General features: G+C 34.5%; 1 protein-coding gene across 4 annotated transcripts in view; it reads left to right on the top strand.

Annotated features, from left to right (window-relative positions):
• The first annotated feature begins 2,062 nt into the window (after window positions 1–2,062).
• golga4 (golgin A4) overlaps window positions 2,063–17,761 on the top strand; it is a 46,383-nt gene continuing 30,684 nt past the window's right edge. For 2 of the 4 annotated variants that reach the window (XM_048203906.1, XM_048203905.1), the window contains exons 1-5: window positions 2,063–2,279; window positions 5,545–5,619; window positions 8,772–8,873; window positions 13,425–13,493; window positions 15,775–16,089. In XM_048203906.1, coding sequence (XP_048059863.1) covers window positions 2,211–2,279; window positions 5,545–5,619; window positions 8,772–8,873; window positions 13,425–13,493; window positions 15,775–16,089 — 630 coding nt within the window. In that variant the 5' untranslated portion in view covers window positions 2,063–2,210. The remainder of the gene's footprint in view (window positions 2,280–5,544; window positions 5,620–8,771; window positions 8,874–13,424; window positions 13,494–15,774; window positions 16,090–17,761) is intronic. The other 2 variants (XM_048203907.1, XM_048203908.1) reach the window with 2 other exon arrangements.

The following is a 17,761-nucleotide window of genomic DNA, read 5'->3' as shown; positions in this document are numbered from 1 at the left end:
CCTGGCTACAGTATTCTGAACGTAGTGACCTGAGACACTGATGGATTGTTTTCTGTATTCAGCCAGCAGTGACATTAGCAGGATGAAGGATGCACACAGACCTGCAACCTGGCAGAAACCTGCTGCTGAGCATTGATCGCTCATGATGCTGCCAGAGATCTCCACACTGACGCTTATGGCATTATCTGCCTCAGTATGACTAATCAAGCTCAGTTTATCAATGCAAAACACATTACTCACCTGTATTTTTGGAACAAGTATTACTGGGATGTTTTCTACAGAACCATAACCAACCTCAGAATCAGAAAGATTTATACTGGCTCATGCACAAAAGAAATTTGGTTTGGAAACAGATGCTTCCAGTCTTCATAGAAACACAGACATTTACAAAAAATAATACAAATCTAGAATATGCTATGAAGTAAGTCTGTATTAAAATGTGAAAAATATGAATATCAAATAAGATTGCGCATTGAATATCAAATTGATATTGCACTAAAGGTTTATACTGTATATCACTAGAGACATTGAGGGGGAACTTCACTACAATATTTAATATAATGATGTTTTATTATTGTCTTCCCACTTGATCAAAAACACTACGGCTTTAATACAGTTACAATGAGCGCCCTCTAGAGCCTATCAAGATTATGTGCAACACTGAATCCTGAGCCAAAAAGAAAGAAAAATCACAGTTATGTCTCTTTATTACCTCAATTGTTTCTCCTAGACAGCAATATATCAAATGGAGAGCAAAACTAATGCATTAAAGCACAAGAAACAGTGACCCACTGAACACATCATGTGTGAATATACATTACCTAGACATCTCATCCATAAATAATGTGTTGTTTTCAATCGTACAACCCACTGTAATCAAATATTTATGGCTCATTAGGTGGATACTTGTTATCCGAAGTGAACTATACAATGCAGTTTGTATAGCGACAGTCCCTTTGGAGAAACCTGGAGCGTAATGATGAGTAAAACTCAGTAACTTCTCTTCTGGGGTTTGATCACAGAGCCTGTGGGTTACCAGATCAGATATGAGTTAGTTCACTGTGACATTTGACCCCTGAGATGTGTAGAAGAGCAGATCTGAGTACATAAAGAATGACAAGAACAAGGCCAGACTCTTATATCTATAACAAAGACATAGGAAAATAATTAAAGACAGTTAAAAGGTCATTTTTGATCATACAAAGTGTGTATTTAAGATTAAATGTACTGCAGGTTCAATCTGTTCGTGCTGTAAGACAAAAACACAATAAAAATAAAACCATTCATACAAAATAATACAAAATACACTTTTATTTTGCTAAGAGGATTAATTTAATTTGCTTATTTTCATATGAAAGGTTCTTTTGTTGAAGTTGAAATAATGTTGAAACAACATTTGATGCTAAATACTTGTAAAAAGGTTAATAAAATATAATCAACATTGAAATTTTAACAAGATTTGTACATTGAATGAGCGTAATAATGTCTTCAATAACATAAAAAAGTCAGAAAAATCTGCCTTTTAAATTCTAAATCATATAATTATTATTATTTTATTAACATTTTATTATATTTTGATCACAAGACTTCTTCAGAAATCTATGTAAGTTAAAATTAGTATAATAATTGTATATTTTAATTGACTATAAGTATTGTATTTTTATTTAATGAATATGCATAATATTATGATATTGTATCTACATACAAAAAAGGTACTGCTTTTACAAAAAAAAAAAAAAAAAAAAACATTGTTATTGTAGTTAATTAACCATGGTTTTGATACATTAAGTTTAACCATGGTATTTGTAATAAAACTGTGGTTATACAAATGCAAATCAATCCACCAAACAACAAAAAAACAAAAACAAAAACATGCTTACTACACTTTTACTATAATAAATGTTTAATTTCCATACTAAAATGTGTTTTTAGTATCACAATACTACCATGGTATTCTTGAAAATACCCTGCAGTAACACATAAATACAAAATATTTGAGTTCAGTATATTTGAGTTCAGTGACATTGAAATATGCGAGTTCAATAACTCATAACCGTCCTTTCTGAGCCTCTCGTGCACCCGTAGCTGTTCACTTTTCCTCCACGTCAGCTGCATCTGCGCACTGCTCTCATCCACACATACATCAAGTTTCTTACACTGGTAATCGGACAGTAAAACCTTTCCTGACGTGACAATTATCGCATGGAGTGATGTTTAAGAAGCTGAAGCAGAAGGTGATTGAGGAGCAGTCGCCTCAGCGGAGCAGCGCGCAGGCGCAGGTCAGTGCACTTTCTTTGCTCATGTAGCATGTATGCTAACAAAACAAAACACAACATCAAGTATATACTACAATGATGCCTTCTAACACACTTATTACCGTGTGTTATAGATTTAAATTACAGTATAAGCTCTTTAAATAACTAATAAACTAGCGGGTTGGTTATGCACGGACAAAACGGTACTAAAATTACAATTGAAGCATCATGGTATTAACATGGCATTTCAAATAATACTATGGTACTGAAATTCATGTACTATGGTATTTTCATGGTACTTCTAAGAATACCATGGTACTATTGTGGTACATGTCCAAAAATCATGGTAATATCTTGGTACTTTTTTGGTATGTTGTTGAAAATGGGTGTCAGGAAGTTACCTGTACTTTTTGTGTATTTACCATGGTATTAAGATAAGGCATGTAGTTAATATAAGAGATTTTAGAGCCCATTTGAAGGTTTATCATTAGATCAGTCGTTTTTGGACTTTGGGTGTTGGTCTGTCAGCTACTTAAAGGATTAGTTCACTTTCAAATTAAAATTTCCTGATAATTTACTGTCATCCAAGATGTTCATGTTCTTTCTTCAGTCAAAAAAGAAATGAAGGTTTTTGAGGAAAACATTCCAGGATTTTTCTCCATATAGTGGACTTCACTGGGGTTCAACGGGTTGAAGGTCCAAATGTCAGTTTCAGTGCAGCTTCAAAGAGCTCTACATGATCCCAGACGAGGAATAAGAGTCTGATCTAGAGCCTTCAAAACCTCAAAAACCTTCATTTCTTTTCCACTGAAGAAAGAAAGACATGAACATCTTGGATGACATGGAGGTGAGTAAATTATCAGGAAATTTTCATTTAGAAGTGAACTAATCCTATAATGAACCACAAACCAACCCGACCTGTTAACCAGACACAAGTTTCCCTAAACAGATGTGTTATTGAAAGATTAAACATCTACTTCAGTTTGGTTTAATTATTAAGCAAATGTGTTATAGATAAAATATATGTAATGTAAATATATGTTATAAATAAATAAAAATATAATAAAATAATAAAAAGATATGTCTGTGTCATATTTTACCCTATTTATATCTATTTATGTCATGTTTCATAATAAAATTGAAACCTATTTTACACTGTTCATTTGTATTTGTAGGATTTTTCTAACAACTAATCACATTTAAACCTAAATATAAAACTAGCCTGTTGTAATTTGAAAAATGTAATTCATATTAATCTGCTGTTGTGAAACTGTAAAAGTTATATTGTGAAGTGCACAATCATGGTAATATTTGTTAAAGGTGCAATATGTAAGATTTATATCCGCTAGAGGCCTATTCAAAACAAAGGAGTAGCTTGATGACGTCAAGTTTGAGCGCGGAATCTTGGGACATGTGGTCTTCACCTCAACGGACGGTGGAATAGAATTGGGATAGGACTCGGGAAGAAATCATGTTCATGGATGAGATTATTATCGTTATTATTAACGAGGCCGCTGGAGCGATTGAGCAACACACGCCTCACGAGCAGCGGGACTTTTATTATGACACAGTCGCCGGCGCCGCTTCCGCTTTTCCGGTCATGAGTATGAGGTAACGCAGCTCTGTTTATCATATTAGATACATTTGAGAGTGTTGAAAATTATGTTATAACGTTACTCTGAGCGTTCGCTCGGCGGCTGCTGTGAGACACTGTTACACACTGCAGTAAGATAGATCGATTTTACAATATCATGTTAAATGCTGGATGGCTTGTGTTGATAAATGACATGCAATTCATTTTAAAATGTATTGTATGATGGAGAAAATGCTGTATTACGGTTACTAAAAATAAAGCTGCATCTGATTATGCTATGTTAGCTACTTCACAAAATAGTGTTTTTCTCTGAGGCATGGTAAAGCATGGCACTCGCAAAAAATCATGAAAATTAGATTTAAACAATAAGACTAAACGTGTTGAGCTATAAAACAATAATTAGTTTTCTGTCTATAAATATATCAAAACAGTTGTTCCCTTGTCTATTAAAACATGTAATATTTTAAAGCGTCTTTGGTGTTTCCATGGTTTCTACAAAATAAAAGCGGAAACCGAGGGTAACGCGGGTATGACACCATTGACAGGCGACTCCTCACACGTCCCAGAGCCTTGGTTAAAATTGCAATTTTCTCACGATTTACAAATAGTTGGAAACATTTGGGATATTGTAAGTACTCAAGTGTACAAAATATATAACACTGGACTAGTGGTTTTTGGATATTTTACTGTGAAAATCTTACATATTGCACCTTTAACTTAAACAGAAAATGCAATAATAATAATAATGTATAATAATTATATTATAACTGACTATAAGTATATTTTATTTTATTTAATGACTATGCATAATACTATGATATTATATGTACATACAAAAAAGTACTATTTATGAAAGTTAACCATGGTTTTACTACAAAACAAACAAACAAAAAAAACAAACAAAAAACATGGTTATTATACTTAAACCATGGTAACCACAAATTAACCATGGTATTTGTAATCAAACTGTGGTTATACAAATGGTAATCAATCTGCCAAAACTACTATAATAAAACCATGGTTAATTTTCATACTAAAATATGTTTTTAGTACCACAATACTACCATGGTATGGTTACACTTGAACAGAAAATGTAAATTTCCAGGGCAGGAGGATTTTCATTGCATATTATAGTTTTTCTTCTGTACAATAATGAATATTTGAGGGTGAACAATAATGAATATGTCTCAATGTCCCATAAAATATTTTTTTTTTGGACATTTTCCGTGTTTTTACTATTTAAATATGACATTTCTTTTGTGTTTGGCCTCTAGATGAAATCAGTACAGTAAAACAAGGTTAAATTCGGCATGAAACGGAAGCTGTGATAGCTTTTTCTTCCCTATTGTGACACATATCCGAGTGAAACTGCTTTGCAAACAAGAACAAATGTAGGGCAGGGCTTGATTGGATGGTTGTGGTTTGCTATTGGTGGATCTCATGTGAGTGACAGGTTGCCCCGCCCCCATCATCAGAGAAGGATGCTGCAAGAGGGAGGGAAAGTTATTTTGGTTCAAGATTACACGGCACATGAATTAAACAAAAATTATGATGTGCACGAATAAATCATTTATAATAAATAATGTAATATTCCACTTTCGATTTTGATCTGATGGTGACTTGAGCAGTAGTTTCCTCTGATTCTAATGCGATTATTGTGTCTTGATGTATAACACACATGTCTGTGTCCGGCAGGTGAGTTCAGGAGAGAGGCGTGCTCAACCCCCTTTCCTGCATCAGGATGCCTCGGCCTCCCCCAACGACAGAGAGGTACGCAGACAAACTAAAACGGGCCTTCTTCTCATTGGTCTTGAGTGCATGTAAATGAGCAGCAGCTGCTTCCATGTGCCAGATATGCCCTTTAACTCTTCTGCATAGAAAATCTGAACCGTTATGAATAAGAATACACAATAACACAAGCTTTTCACAAGATTTCAGTACATTTAATAAATGCCTTCGTGTCAGGTCAGATCTGCTAATTGTTTTACTTCCATTGGGTTTTGGTGTTTGTCAGAGGTGTGGGGATATGCAACGTGTCCCATACTAGAATTCAAATATTTACTTGGTTTGAAATTTTAATATTAAGCGTCACTTAAGAGTCTAAATATAGATTTAATAATCTGTGAATTAAAATGCTGGTTAAGTTAAATGATCTACCTCTTGTTTTGCAGAGATATAAAATCAGTTTAATAATCTCCAGCTGGTTGGTAACACATGACATGCTATTATTGTACTAATGCAGGCTAATAATAGTTCAGTTTTGTCATTTCTGGACTGTGACATTAGACCCCCTTTGAAGCATGAATCTTTAAACAAACATGGTAAATAATGACTTATGAATATGCCTTAGGAAATAGTAATGGACTTTAAGACACTCTGTTTTTGTTTATCTTTGGAAATTTCACCAAAGTAGCCTAAATCGAGTTACTATTTTTTGTTTTATTGATGTTTTTGTCCTCTTTTATGAATCACAGCTCAAATAGAATGAAGTATGTCACCATTGCGGGTGAACCGTTTTACTGACCCGTGAGCCGAGGTTTTGATTGCACTTTTGTCTCACATTTTCTGTTTGTATTTCTTTTTGAAATTTCCACCATATCTCAGAATGAATTCCACACCATTTCAGCATTTCCAGGGCTCAACAATAAGGATTATTTTTGCTTAGTTTTTACTAGAATTGGCAACATTATCACTGGCCCTGCCACAATTAATATTTACAAAAACCTAAATTGATGTCTGTCAGAATTTTTGATATATTCTGTATATTTAAATTGAAAAACTTTATATAATATTTCACTTTATATATATATATATATATATATATATATATATATATATATATATATATATAACATAAAAATATATTTATCAAGATTTATAAATAATACATACTACTAGTATTTATAAATATATACTAGATATGCTAGTATGTATAAAGATTTATATGCATTTATAATATAGATTTTTATATTATTATGCATTTTATTATATTCTATTTTTATTATATTACACTATGTTATGATTTTATGTTTTAATGAAAAATAAGTTTTAGAGGTCTGAGTCCAAGGCTATCACTAAAGTATGGAAACTTGTTTCTGCCATGAAATACAAAATAAAAAAGGTCATTGCGACTTTATCTCACAATTCTGACTTTCTCAAAATTGTGAGTGATAAAGTCAGAATTGCATGATATAAAGTCAGAATTGCATGATATAAAGTCAGAATTGCATGATATAAAGTCAGAATTGTGAGATATAAAGTCAGAATTGCATGATATAAAGTCAGAATTGTGAGATATAAAGTCAGAATTGTGAGATATAAAGTCAGAATTGCATGATATAAAGTCAGAATTGCATGATATAAAGTCAGAATTGTGAGATATAAAGTCAGAATTGCATGATATAAAGTCAGAATTGCATGATATAAAGTCAGAATTGTGAGATATAAAGTCAGAATTGCGAGTTATAAAATCAGAATTTTTCTCAGAATTGAGTTTATAAGACACAATTCTGACTTTATAACTCGCAATTCTGACTTTGTCACACAATTCTGACTTTATATCTCGCAATTCTGACTTTATATCTCGCAATTCTGACTTTGTCACACAATTCTGACTTTATATCTCGCAATTCTGACTTTTTATCTCACAATTCTGACTTTATATCATGCAATTCTGACTTTATAACTCGCAATTCTGACTTTGTCACACAATTCTGACTTTATATCTCGCAATTCTGAATTTTTATCTCGCAATTCTGACTTTATATCATGCAATTCTGACTTTATAACTCGCAATTCTGACTTTATATCATGCAATTCTGACTTTATATCTCACAATTCCGACTTTATATCAGGCAATTCCGACTTTATATCAGGCAATTCCGACTTTATATCAGGCAATTCCGACTTTATATCTCACAATTCCGACTTTATATCTCACAATTCCGACTTTATATCTCACAATTCCGACTTTGTATCTCACAATTCCGACTTTATATCTCACAATTCCGACTTTATATCTCACAATTCCGACTTTATATCACTCAATTACGACTTTATATCATGCAATTCTGACTTTATATCAGGCAATTCCGACTTTATATCTCACAATTCTGACTTTATATCTCACAATTCCGACTTTATATCATGCAATTCTGACTTTATATCAGGCAATACTGACTTTATATCTCGCAATTCTGACTTTATATCACTCAATTCCGACTTTATATCAGGCAATTCTGACTTTATATCACTCAATTCCGACTTTATATCAGGCAATTCCGACTTTATATCTCACAATTCTGACTTTATATCACGCAATTCTGACTTTATATCAGGCAATTCTGACTTTATATCAGGCAATACTGACTTTATATCTCACAATTCCGACTTTATATCACGCAATTGTGAAAAAAAAAGTCGGAAAAAGACGCATTTACCTTTTTTTATTTTTTTTATATAGTGGTGGAAACAAGCTTCCATACTAAAGTCAAAACTTTTCCTTGGTGTCATATTTAATTCACCAAAATTTGATGCAGTAGAAACACAAAAACTGTAAGATAAAGTGACAACACAGCTTTGTCAACTCACTGACCCATCCTTATTTTTGAGCCCTAATTTCTTCTGTGCCATGACGGCTAGAATTACCTTTTTGATGTCTCTACTAATGACACATCATGCTTTGATGCCAATCATGGAACTCAACACACAAAATCATCAGCTTTTGGTAGTGACATCAAACAGTGTAAGTCTGCAGCCTGAGTGTGGATCCGCTGTCTCAATTCTCTTTCTGTTTCCACAGATGTCATTTTCTCATCCTCTGACTATTTTTCTGTCGTTTCACTCATTGTGTTGTTTTCTCATTGCTCTTCACTCCTCGGTCCCGTCATTAATGCATTGACTCGTATGGGGGGGTCGTTCAGCTGCTGGCTGGGATGATAGCAGAACCTGCTTTTCTCTCTGAGTATACTATCTTTGCTCTGGACCACTCGAAACGACCCAAAGCGGCCCAGGTGCCCAGTGCGGTGAGTCTGTCCTCACACATCGCCTCCTCTTCCTCACCCCTCGAGAAATACAACAAACCCTCCTCCGTCCCTCTGCGATGCCTTTGGAGGTTATGGGCTAGAGGAGGCCGAGTAACACCTGCTTGCAGCTTTAACCGTTTCACTAGCCGCTCTGCATAACTCAAAGGCATCTCGCTCCTAACCCCTGCATCTAATATCTTGCGTTCCTCGTTAGGCCTGATTTGTAGGATGGCAGTTGCTTTTCTCCGTTTTTTTTTTTTTTTTTTTTTTTGTACCTCGGAATGGTTCCTCTAATTTGCCATCTCCAGGAATGAATGTTATTCCCGTAGTGTTAGAAATTGGCCATGGATTCCCTGTCCCTTTCCCTAAGTAGTATCCTCATAGATTCCCCTCGGTTATACAATGATGAATGTTCCCTTGCTGTTCCCTGAGAGTTCTTGTGATTTCCCTGTGAAATTAATTAGGCAAAAACTTCAGATTCTTTGTTTAAAGGTTTTGTGCCTCTAAACTTGGAATACTGAAGGTCCTTTCGCATGACTTGCGTCAATATTTCCCAGTGCACACTTTATTTACATTGTTTTTTTTATTTTGAAACTGACACAAGGGGGATCTAATGGTTACTTGGTTAAGTAATATAATATAAAATATATGTTTTTTTCTTAATCTTAATTACTTATGTTTTACAGTAAGGCCTCTTTGGTAACAGCTTGCTCTTTTTCCAGTACAGTTAAGTCCAAAGTATACTTCACTTTTTACGCATACGCAAGGGTCAGCGTACAGTACGCAAGATGCGAATTTCGCCATCAGAAGAGTATGCACGTACTGTACACGCACATGCACATTTAATTTTTTTGCAATAATTAGTTTATCCACAAAGTGGCAACCGTGCCCTGAGGGTGTCGATTCACAAGGTAGTCGAACAAAACCTGCTTGAGTCAAATGAGGTGTACTTTGCAAGACTGTGCGTTCGACTGTGAAGTATACGAAGTATACAGAGGGCTTTATAGTGTTTGTAGAGAAGAGGCTCAGCTCTGACAGAAGGATTTGCTCATTACCTCTAGATACAGATAATCCCTTCACATGCACCTGAGCACATTACACACACATCAGCTGACATACAGCACCGCCAATCAGATCAAACACACTGCTCATGTGATCTGGTGTATTATTGGTTACTTTATCTTGCCCATTAGTTAGAAATGGACTAAAGGATTATGCAATTCTGTGGATATATGACATTTACAAGGACATTCAGATGTGTAAAGTGGGCTTAATTTTGTTTTTCAGCATAATGGGATGTATATGAATGTTTAAGGGTATGTTTTGATTAAATAAACATACTTTGTATCTGCACAAAATTGGCTATATACATCTCGATTGACCCTGAAACATTTGCATTGCCTTTTCCCTTCAGCTTTGCAACAAACGTGATTAGAAAAAAAAATGCTGTAATAAAGGTTAAAATGCCCTGCAAATTAATTCTAGGGACAAATATTGTGTTAATATATCTGCTATTTGCAGTATTGTTCATTAATTTGGCCTTGAATTGATACTGTACAGCAATATTATAGAAAGTTGCAATGATAACAGCATGAATATACTGCTGGTGTTTTGTTTATAATGTGACATTACATAATCAAAGTCTCCCTGACCATCTTTGCCATATGCAAATGTGTTTAGATCCTCTCTCAGTAAACTGGAAGTGTTTATTGTTAAACTGACTTGTGTAAATGTTCTGAAGGACACTTGTGGTTTGAGTGTCCTTGGTTATCAAAATGAAAAATGTCTGATAATGCTGTGCTTTATTACTTTTGGCCTGAAGTGTGTAGGGATTGTCTTCTGTACAGCAAACAGAAAGTGAGCTTCAGTTGTTGATTTTAAATATGACTAGCTTTGACATTTGACCTGCAGCAAAATGCCATTTCCAGCATTTAAACCCATCTTTTTGAGGACACCGAGGTCTGGACTTTGGTACATTTTTCATATTTTTATGATTTTGTGCATAATTTTTAAATGCATTTATTTTTTTCAAATTTTATGTAATCTTGCTATATTTTATGTCAGATTATATGATATGCATCTTAGCTGAAACTGGGACAACACTGATTGGGCATTAAACAGCACAAGTTCTTGTTTGCGCACAAAAAATTAAACTTTGATGTTGGCATTGTTATACATTGTGCGTGCAGCTTTAGATTTTATTTTTAATCTATTCATATTAAAAAGCATTCAATTCTATGGAAGCTTGTAAAAGTAATTGCGACGTTTTATCTCACATTTCTGACTTTTTTCTCAGAATTGTGAGATTTAAATTTTAAATCTCGCAATTGTGTGAAATAAAGCCAGAATTGCACAATATAAAGTCAGAATTGCAGTCAGAATTGCCCGATATAAAGTTAGAATTGCACAATATAAAGTCAGAATTGCATGATAGTCAGAATCGCGAGATGTAAAGTCAGAATTGCGTGATATAAAGTCAGAATTGCATGATAGTCAGAATTGCGAGATATAAAGTCAGAATTGCATGATAGTCAGAATTGCGAGATATAAAGTCAGAATTGCGTGATATAAAGTCAGAATTGCGAGATATAAAGTCAGAATTGTGAGATATAAAGTCAGAATTGCATGATATAAAGTCAGAATTGCATGATATAAAGTCAGAATTGCATGATATAAAGTCAGAATTGCGAGATATAAAGTCAGAATTGCATGATAGTCAGAATTGCGTGATATAAAGTCAGAATTGCGAGATATAAAGTCAGAATTGCATGATATAAAGTCAGAATTGCGAGATATAAAGTCAGAATTGCATGATATAAAGTCAGAATTGCGAGATATAAAGTCAGAATTGCATGATAGTCAGAATTGCGTGATATAAAGTCAGAATTGCGAGATATAAAGTCAGAATTGCGAGATATAAAGTCAGAATTGCATGATAGTCAGAATTGCGAGATATAAAGTCAGAATTGCGAGATATAAAGTCAGAATTGCACAATATAAAGTCAGAATTGCATGATAGTCAGAATTGCGAGATATAAAGTCAGAATTGCGAGATATAAAGTCAGAATTGCATGATAGTCAGAATCGCGAGATGTAAAGTCAGAATTGCGAGATATAAAGTCAGAATTGTGAGATATAAAGTCAGAATTGCATGATATAAAGTCAGAATTGCATGATATAAAGTCAGAATTGCATGATATAAAGTCAGAATTGCGAGATATAAAGTCAGAATTGCATGATAGTCAGAATTGCGTGATATAAAGTCAGAATTGCGAGATATAAAGTCAGAATTGCATGATATAAAGTCAGAATTGCGAGATATAAAGTCAGAATTGCATGATATAAAGTCAGAATTGCGAGATATAAAGTCAGAATTGCATGATAGTCAGAATTGCGTGATATAAAGTCAGAATTGCGAGATATAAAGTCAGAATTGCGAGATATAAAGTCAGAATTGCATGATAGTCAGAATTGCGAGATATAAAGTCAGAATTGCGAGATATAAAGTCAGAATTGCACAATATAAAGTCAGAATTGCATGATAGTCAGAATTGCGAGATATAAAGTCAGAATTGCGAGATATAAAGTCAGAATTGCATGATAGTCAGAATCGCGAGATGTAAAGTCAGAATTGCGAGATATAAAGTCAGAATTGCGTGATATAAAGTCAGAATTGCGTGATATAAAGTCAGAATTGCGAGATATAAAGTCAGAATTGTGAGATATAAAGTCAGAATTGCATGATATAAAGTCAGAATTGCGAGATATAAAGTCAGAATTGCATGATAGTCAGAATTGCGTGATATAAAGTCAGAATTGCGTGATATAAAGTCAGAATTGCGAGATATAAAGTCAGAATTGCATGATAGTCAGAATTGCGAGATATAAAGTCAGAATTGTGAGATATAAAGTCAGAATTGCATGATAGTCAGAATTGCGTGATATAAAGTCAGAATTGCGAGATATAAAGTCAGAATTGCGAGATATAAAGTCAGAATTGTGAGATATAAACTCGCAGTTACCTTTTTTTATCTTTTTATTTAGTGGTGGAAAAAAGCATCCATACAATTGTGAAGTACAATAGGACTAGATTTGTGTTTGATACATTCTCATGTCCATGAACATAAACAGAGTAAAATTACCCATGACTTCTTTCATCTACCTTAGGGAGAACGCTGTGGCCGTCTAACTCCTGCAGAACTCCACAATGCCAAATGCACACGCTCTCAGTAACCAGCTCCTCTAGTGGGTTTGGTCTGTTTGCCCTTGACAAAGCTGCTAGTGTAGTCCTGCTGTGTTTAACTCCTTGTTTGTTTAACGCAGTAGTTATGCTGTCTATGTTTGTATTTAACCCCTGTGTTCCTCTCCGAGTTGCATGAGGTTAGGGTGGGTATAACCAGAAGCCCCTGCATTTCTCGTAGCAAAAACTAATATTGCTCCCAGAGTAATCGGGGTGCAGCACGATGGCTGGAGGAATACTAACCAACCGGGCCTAGAGTTGACCAACGAGACACTCTTTCACTAATGTTTGTTGGTTCTGTTCTGATGCAGAGCATTGCTAAAGCAGCCGGCAGCTCTCCGAGAGGCAGTGTGAATGGGGATGGAATCGCTTCTCCTCAGGCAAGTGACAGTATAGTTAATGTGCTTTATTGTGTAACATTCAGGAACTGATTTGAAGCACCAAAACTATTCACATAGTGTTTGTTGCAGAATTTTCTGAAACAAGTTTGATGGCATAGTCATTATTAATGAAAGAAATTATTTTTATTCAGCAAGGATGCATTAAATTGATCAAAAGTGACAGTAAAGACTTTTATAATTAGGGATGCATGATATATCATCCACTATATCGGTATCGGCTGATATGTTAATTTTAACGTTATCATTATTGGGCCGATAAGGAAATTTGGCCAGTATATTAAAGCTGATGAATAAAATAATTTTTTCCAGCTGAGACACTGTTCACCATGATGGTTTTGAAATTGGAAATAAAAATTTTGGATTTAGATTTATTGGCCAATATATCGGTTATCTGCTTTCAAATATAAAGAATTATCGGTTATTGGTATGGACATGGCTTTTAATGGTGAGACTTTTGTTTTAGTATTCAGGCTCTCAATTAATTTAAAAATATCGGATTTAGATTTACTGGCTAATATATCGGTTATCGGCTTTCAAATATAAAGAATTATCGGTTATTGGTATGGACATGGCTTTTAATGGTGAGACTTTTGCTTTAGTAATCAGGCTCTCAAAATTCATCAAAATTTTGGATTTAGATTTATTGGCCTATATATCGGTTATCTGCTTTCAAATATAAAGAATTATCGGTTATTGGTATGGACATGGCTTTTAATGGTGAGACTTTTGTTTTAGTATTCAGGCTCTCAATTAATTAAAAAATATCGGATTTAGATTTACTGGCTAATATATCGGTTATCGGCTTTCAAATATAAAGAATTATCGGTTATTGGTATCGGACATGGCTTTTAATGGTGAGACTTTTGCTTTAGTAATCAGGCTCTCAAAATTCATCCAAATTTTGGATTTAGATTTATTGGCCTATATATCGGTTATCTGCTTTCAAATATAAAGAATTATCGGTTATTGGTATGGACATGGCTTTTAATGGTGAGACTTTTGTTTTAGTATTCAGGCCCTCAATTAATTTAAATATGTCGGATTTAGATTTACTGGCTAATATATCGGTTATCGGCTTTCAAATATAAAGAATTATCGGTTATTGGTATCGGACATGGCTTTTAATGGTGAGACTTTTACTTTAGTAATCAGGCTCTCAAAATTCATCCAAATTTTGGATTTAGATTTATTGGCCTATATATCGGTTATCTGCTTTCAAATATAAAGAATTATCAATATCGGACATGGCTTTTATTGGTGAGACTTGTTTTAGTAATCAGGCTCTCAAAATGTATATAAATTGTGGATTTAGATTTATTGGCCAATATATCGGTTATCGGCTTTTTTAGAATATAAATAATTATCATTTATCGGTATCAGACATGGCTTTTAATGGTGAAACTTTTGCTTTAGTAATCAGGCCCTCAAAATTTATATAAAAATTTTGGATTTAGATTTATTGTCCAATATATTGGTTATCGGCTTTTTTAGAATATAAAGAATTATCGGTTATTGGTATCGGACAACATTTTCATATCGGTGCATACCTATTTATAATGTTAAAAAAGTTTTCTATTCCAAGCAAATGCTGGTTTTCTTAACTTTTTATTAATCAAAGAATACTGAAATAAAAGTATCATGGTTTCCACAAAAATATGAAGCAGCACAACTGTGATCAAAATTGATATTACTAAGAAATATTTCTTGAGCAGCAAATCAGCATTTTAGAATGATTTCTGAAGGATCATGTGACACTGAAGACTGGAGTAATGATGCTGAAAATTCAGCTTTGATCACAAGAATACATTTCATTTTACTATATATTCACATAGAAAACAACTATTTTAAATAGCAATAATATTTCACAATATTACTGTTTACTGTATTTCTAATCAAATAACTTGGTGAGCGTAAAAAAGTCTCAAACTTATGAATGGTAGTACACATACAGCACTGTGTGAAAGTCACAAAAGCAAAATGCATAGGTCTTAAAACAAATATTTTTGTAAAGCATGACTTTTGCACATTACTGTATGTATCACAGACAATGCATCGCCCTTTTTTAGCACTTCACATTTTAAATGTTTTGGTGGAGTACCATTGTTGTATAATTGTCATTGGATTTCATTTGGAGTAAAACATTTTCATGACTTGGTATTGCATTGTCATTTTTGAGTAATAGGCCTGATTAAAGTTTGAGTCTTTGTTCTTAAATAGGGTCTGAAATGCTTGTATACTCAAAGTATTTATTGTCCTCCAGAAAGAGGAGCCTCAGTCTCTGGCCCAGAAGCTGCAGCAGAAGGTGTCTTCCGTGGAGTCTTTGCTCCGGGGTTCGGGTCGCGGTGAAGGGCTCTTCCGCTCCGGGTCACGGGACAGTCTGGCTAGAAGCTCCTCCAGAGAATCCCTCACTCTCATCGGAGAGAATGACGCCCAGTCGTACGACCCTCCGTCAGACATCGAGAGCGAGGCGGAAGACTCGCCTGGCAGCGTCGAGAGTCTGTCAAAAGAGCAGCTCTTAAACCGCCTGCACAGGGTGGAGAGAAGCCTCGGCAATTACAGAGGGAAATACTCAGAGGTGAGCGACTCTGGTGTAAACATTTCTGGTGATCCAATCGCTCGTGGTGAGATGATCTGTGATCAGATCCAATTATGATCGTTTTAGAGGGGTTTTCTAGGGTAGTGTTTCAGATTACATATATTACTTCTGATTAGAAGTATGATGTAATACTTCAGATTACTATTTTACTTCTATATATATATATATATATATATATATATATATATATTAGTATTGCACATTAGGTATTTGAACAAACCGTTGGGGAGTTGCAATAAAAATGGCCAAATATTTGCTGATTTATTGGCCTGGTACCAACCCACATCCAAATCTGAGGCTTTCCCATTCCTGATGCATTGGGTTAAATGCAAATTAAAGCACAAACCAGCATGTTGAGTAGGTTTCATGTTTCAAGGAAAGCTCTTTGGCTCATTTGTAATCCCTGCATTTCCTCTGCTGTAGGATGTGTCCCGAGATAATAGCGAAGTAATAGATCAATAAACTTTGCGGCATGAACATGCGTTGCATATGGTTAAGCTCTCATTAAGAGATTATTTGAACAAGTCGGTTTTGTTCAAGACGAGCTCAGCCCTCTAGCACAGACTGTGCATACTAAACACGACACATCAGTGCTGCCTCCGTTGAACAGATATCTGAGATAATGTACTGCGCTGACAGTGTGTGGATTATTAACTGTTTACACTGGTATTTATTTACACTGATCCAGTCACTCAAGTATGGAAGCTTGTTTCTACCATGAAATAAAAATTAAAAAGGTAATTGCGAGTTTATATCTCACAGTTCTGACTTAATTCTGACTCACAATTGCATGATATAAAGTCAGAGTAGCGAGTTATAAAGTCAGAGTTGCGAGATATAAAGTCAGAGTTGTGAGATATAAAGTCAGAATTGCGAGTTATAAAGTCAGAATTGCGAGTTATAAAGTCAGAGTTGCGAGTTATAAAGTCAGAATTGCGAGTTATAAAGTCAGAGTTGCGAGATATAAAGTCAGAGTAGCGAGATATAAAGTCAGAGTTGCGAGATATAAAGTCAGAGTTGCGAGATATAAAGTCAGAGTTGCGAGATATAAAGTCAGAGTAGCGAGATATAAAGTCAGAGTTGCGAGATATAAAGTCAGAGTTGCGAGATATAAAGTCAGAGTTGCGAGTTATAAAGTCAGAGTAGCGAGATATAAAGTCAGAGTTGCGAGATATAAAGTCAGAGTTGCGAGATATAAAGTCAGAGTTGCGAGTTATAAAGTCAGAGTTGCGAGTTATAAAGTCAGAATTGCGAGTTATAAAGTCAGAGTTGCGAGATATAAAGTCAGAGTTGCGAGATATAAAGTCAGAGTTGCGAGATATAAAGTCAGAGTAGCGAGATATAAAGTCAGAGTTGCGAGATATAAAGTCAGAGTTGCGAGTTATAAAGTCAGAGTAGCGAGATATAAAGTCAGAGTTGCGAGATATAAAGTCAGAGTTGCGAGATATAAAGTCAGAGTTGCGAGTTATAAAGTCAGAATTGCGAGTTATAAAGTCAGAGTTGCGAGATATAAAGTCAGAGTTGCGAGATATAAAGTCAGAGTTGCGAGATATAAAGTCAGAGTAGCGAGATATAAAGTCAGAGTTGCGAGATATAAAGTCAGAGTTGCGAGATATAAAGTCAGAGTTGCGAGATATAAAGTCAGAGTTTC

Source organism: Megalobrama amblycephala, linkage group LG10 (genome assembly GCF_018812025.1).
Source record: "Megalobrama amblycephala isolate DHTTF-2021 linkage group LG10, ASM1881202v1, whole genome shotgun sequence".
NCBI classification, from domain to species: Eukaryota; Metazoa; Chordata; class Actinopteri; order Cypriniformes; family Xenocyprididae; genus Megalobrama; species Megalobrama amblycephala.
Note: the sequence above shows the minus strand (reverse complement) of the source record. Positions and strands in the feature narration are given on the sequence as shown.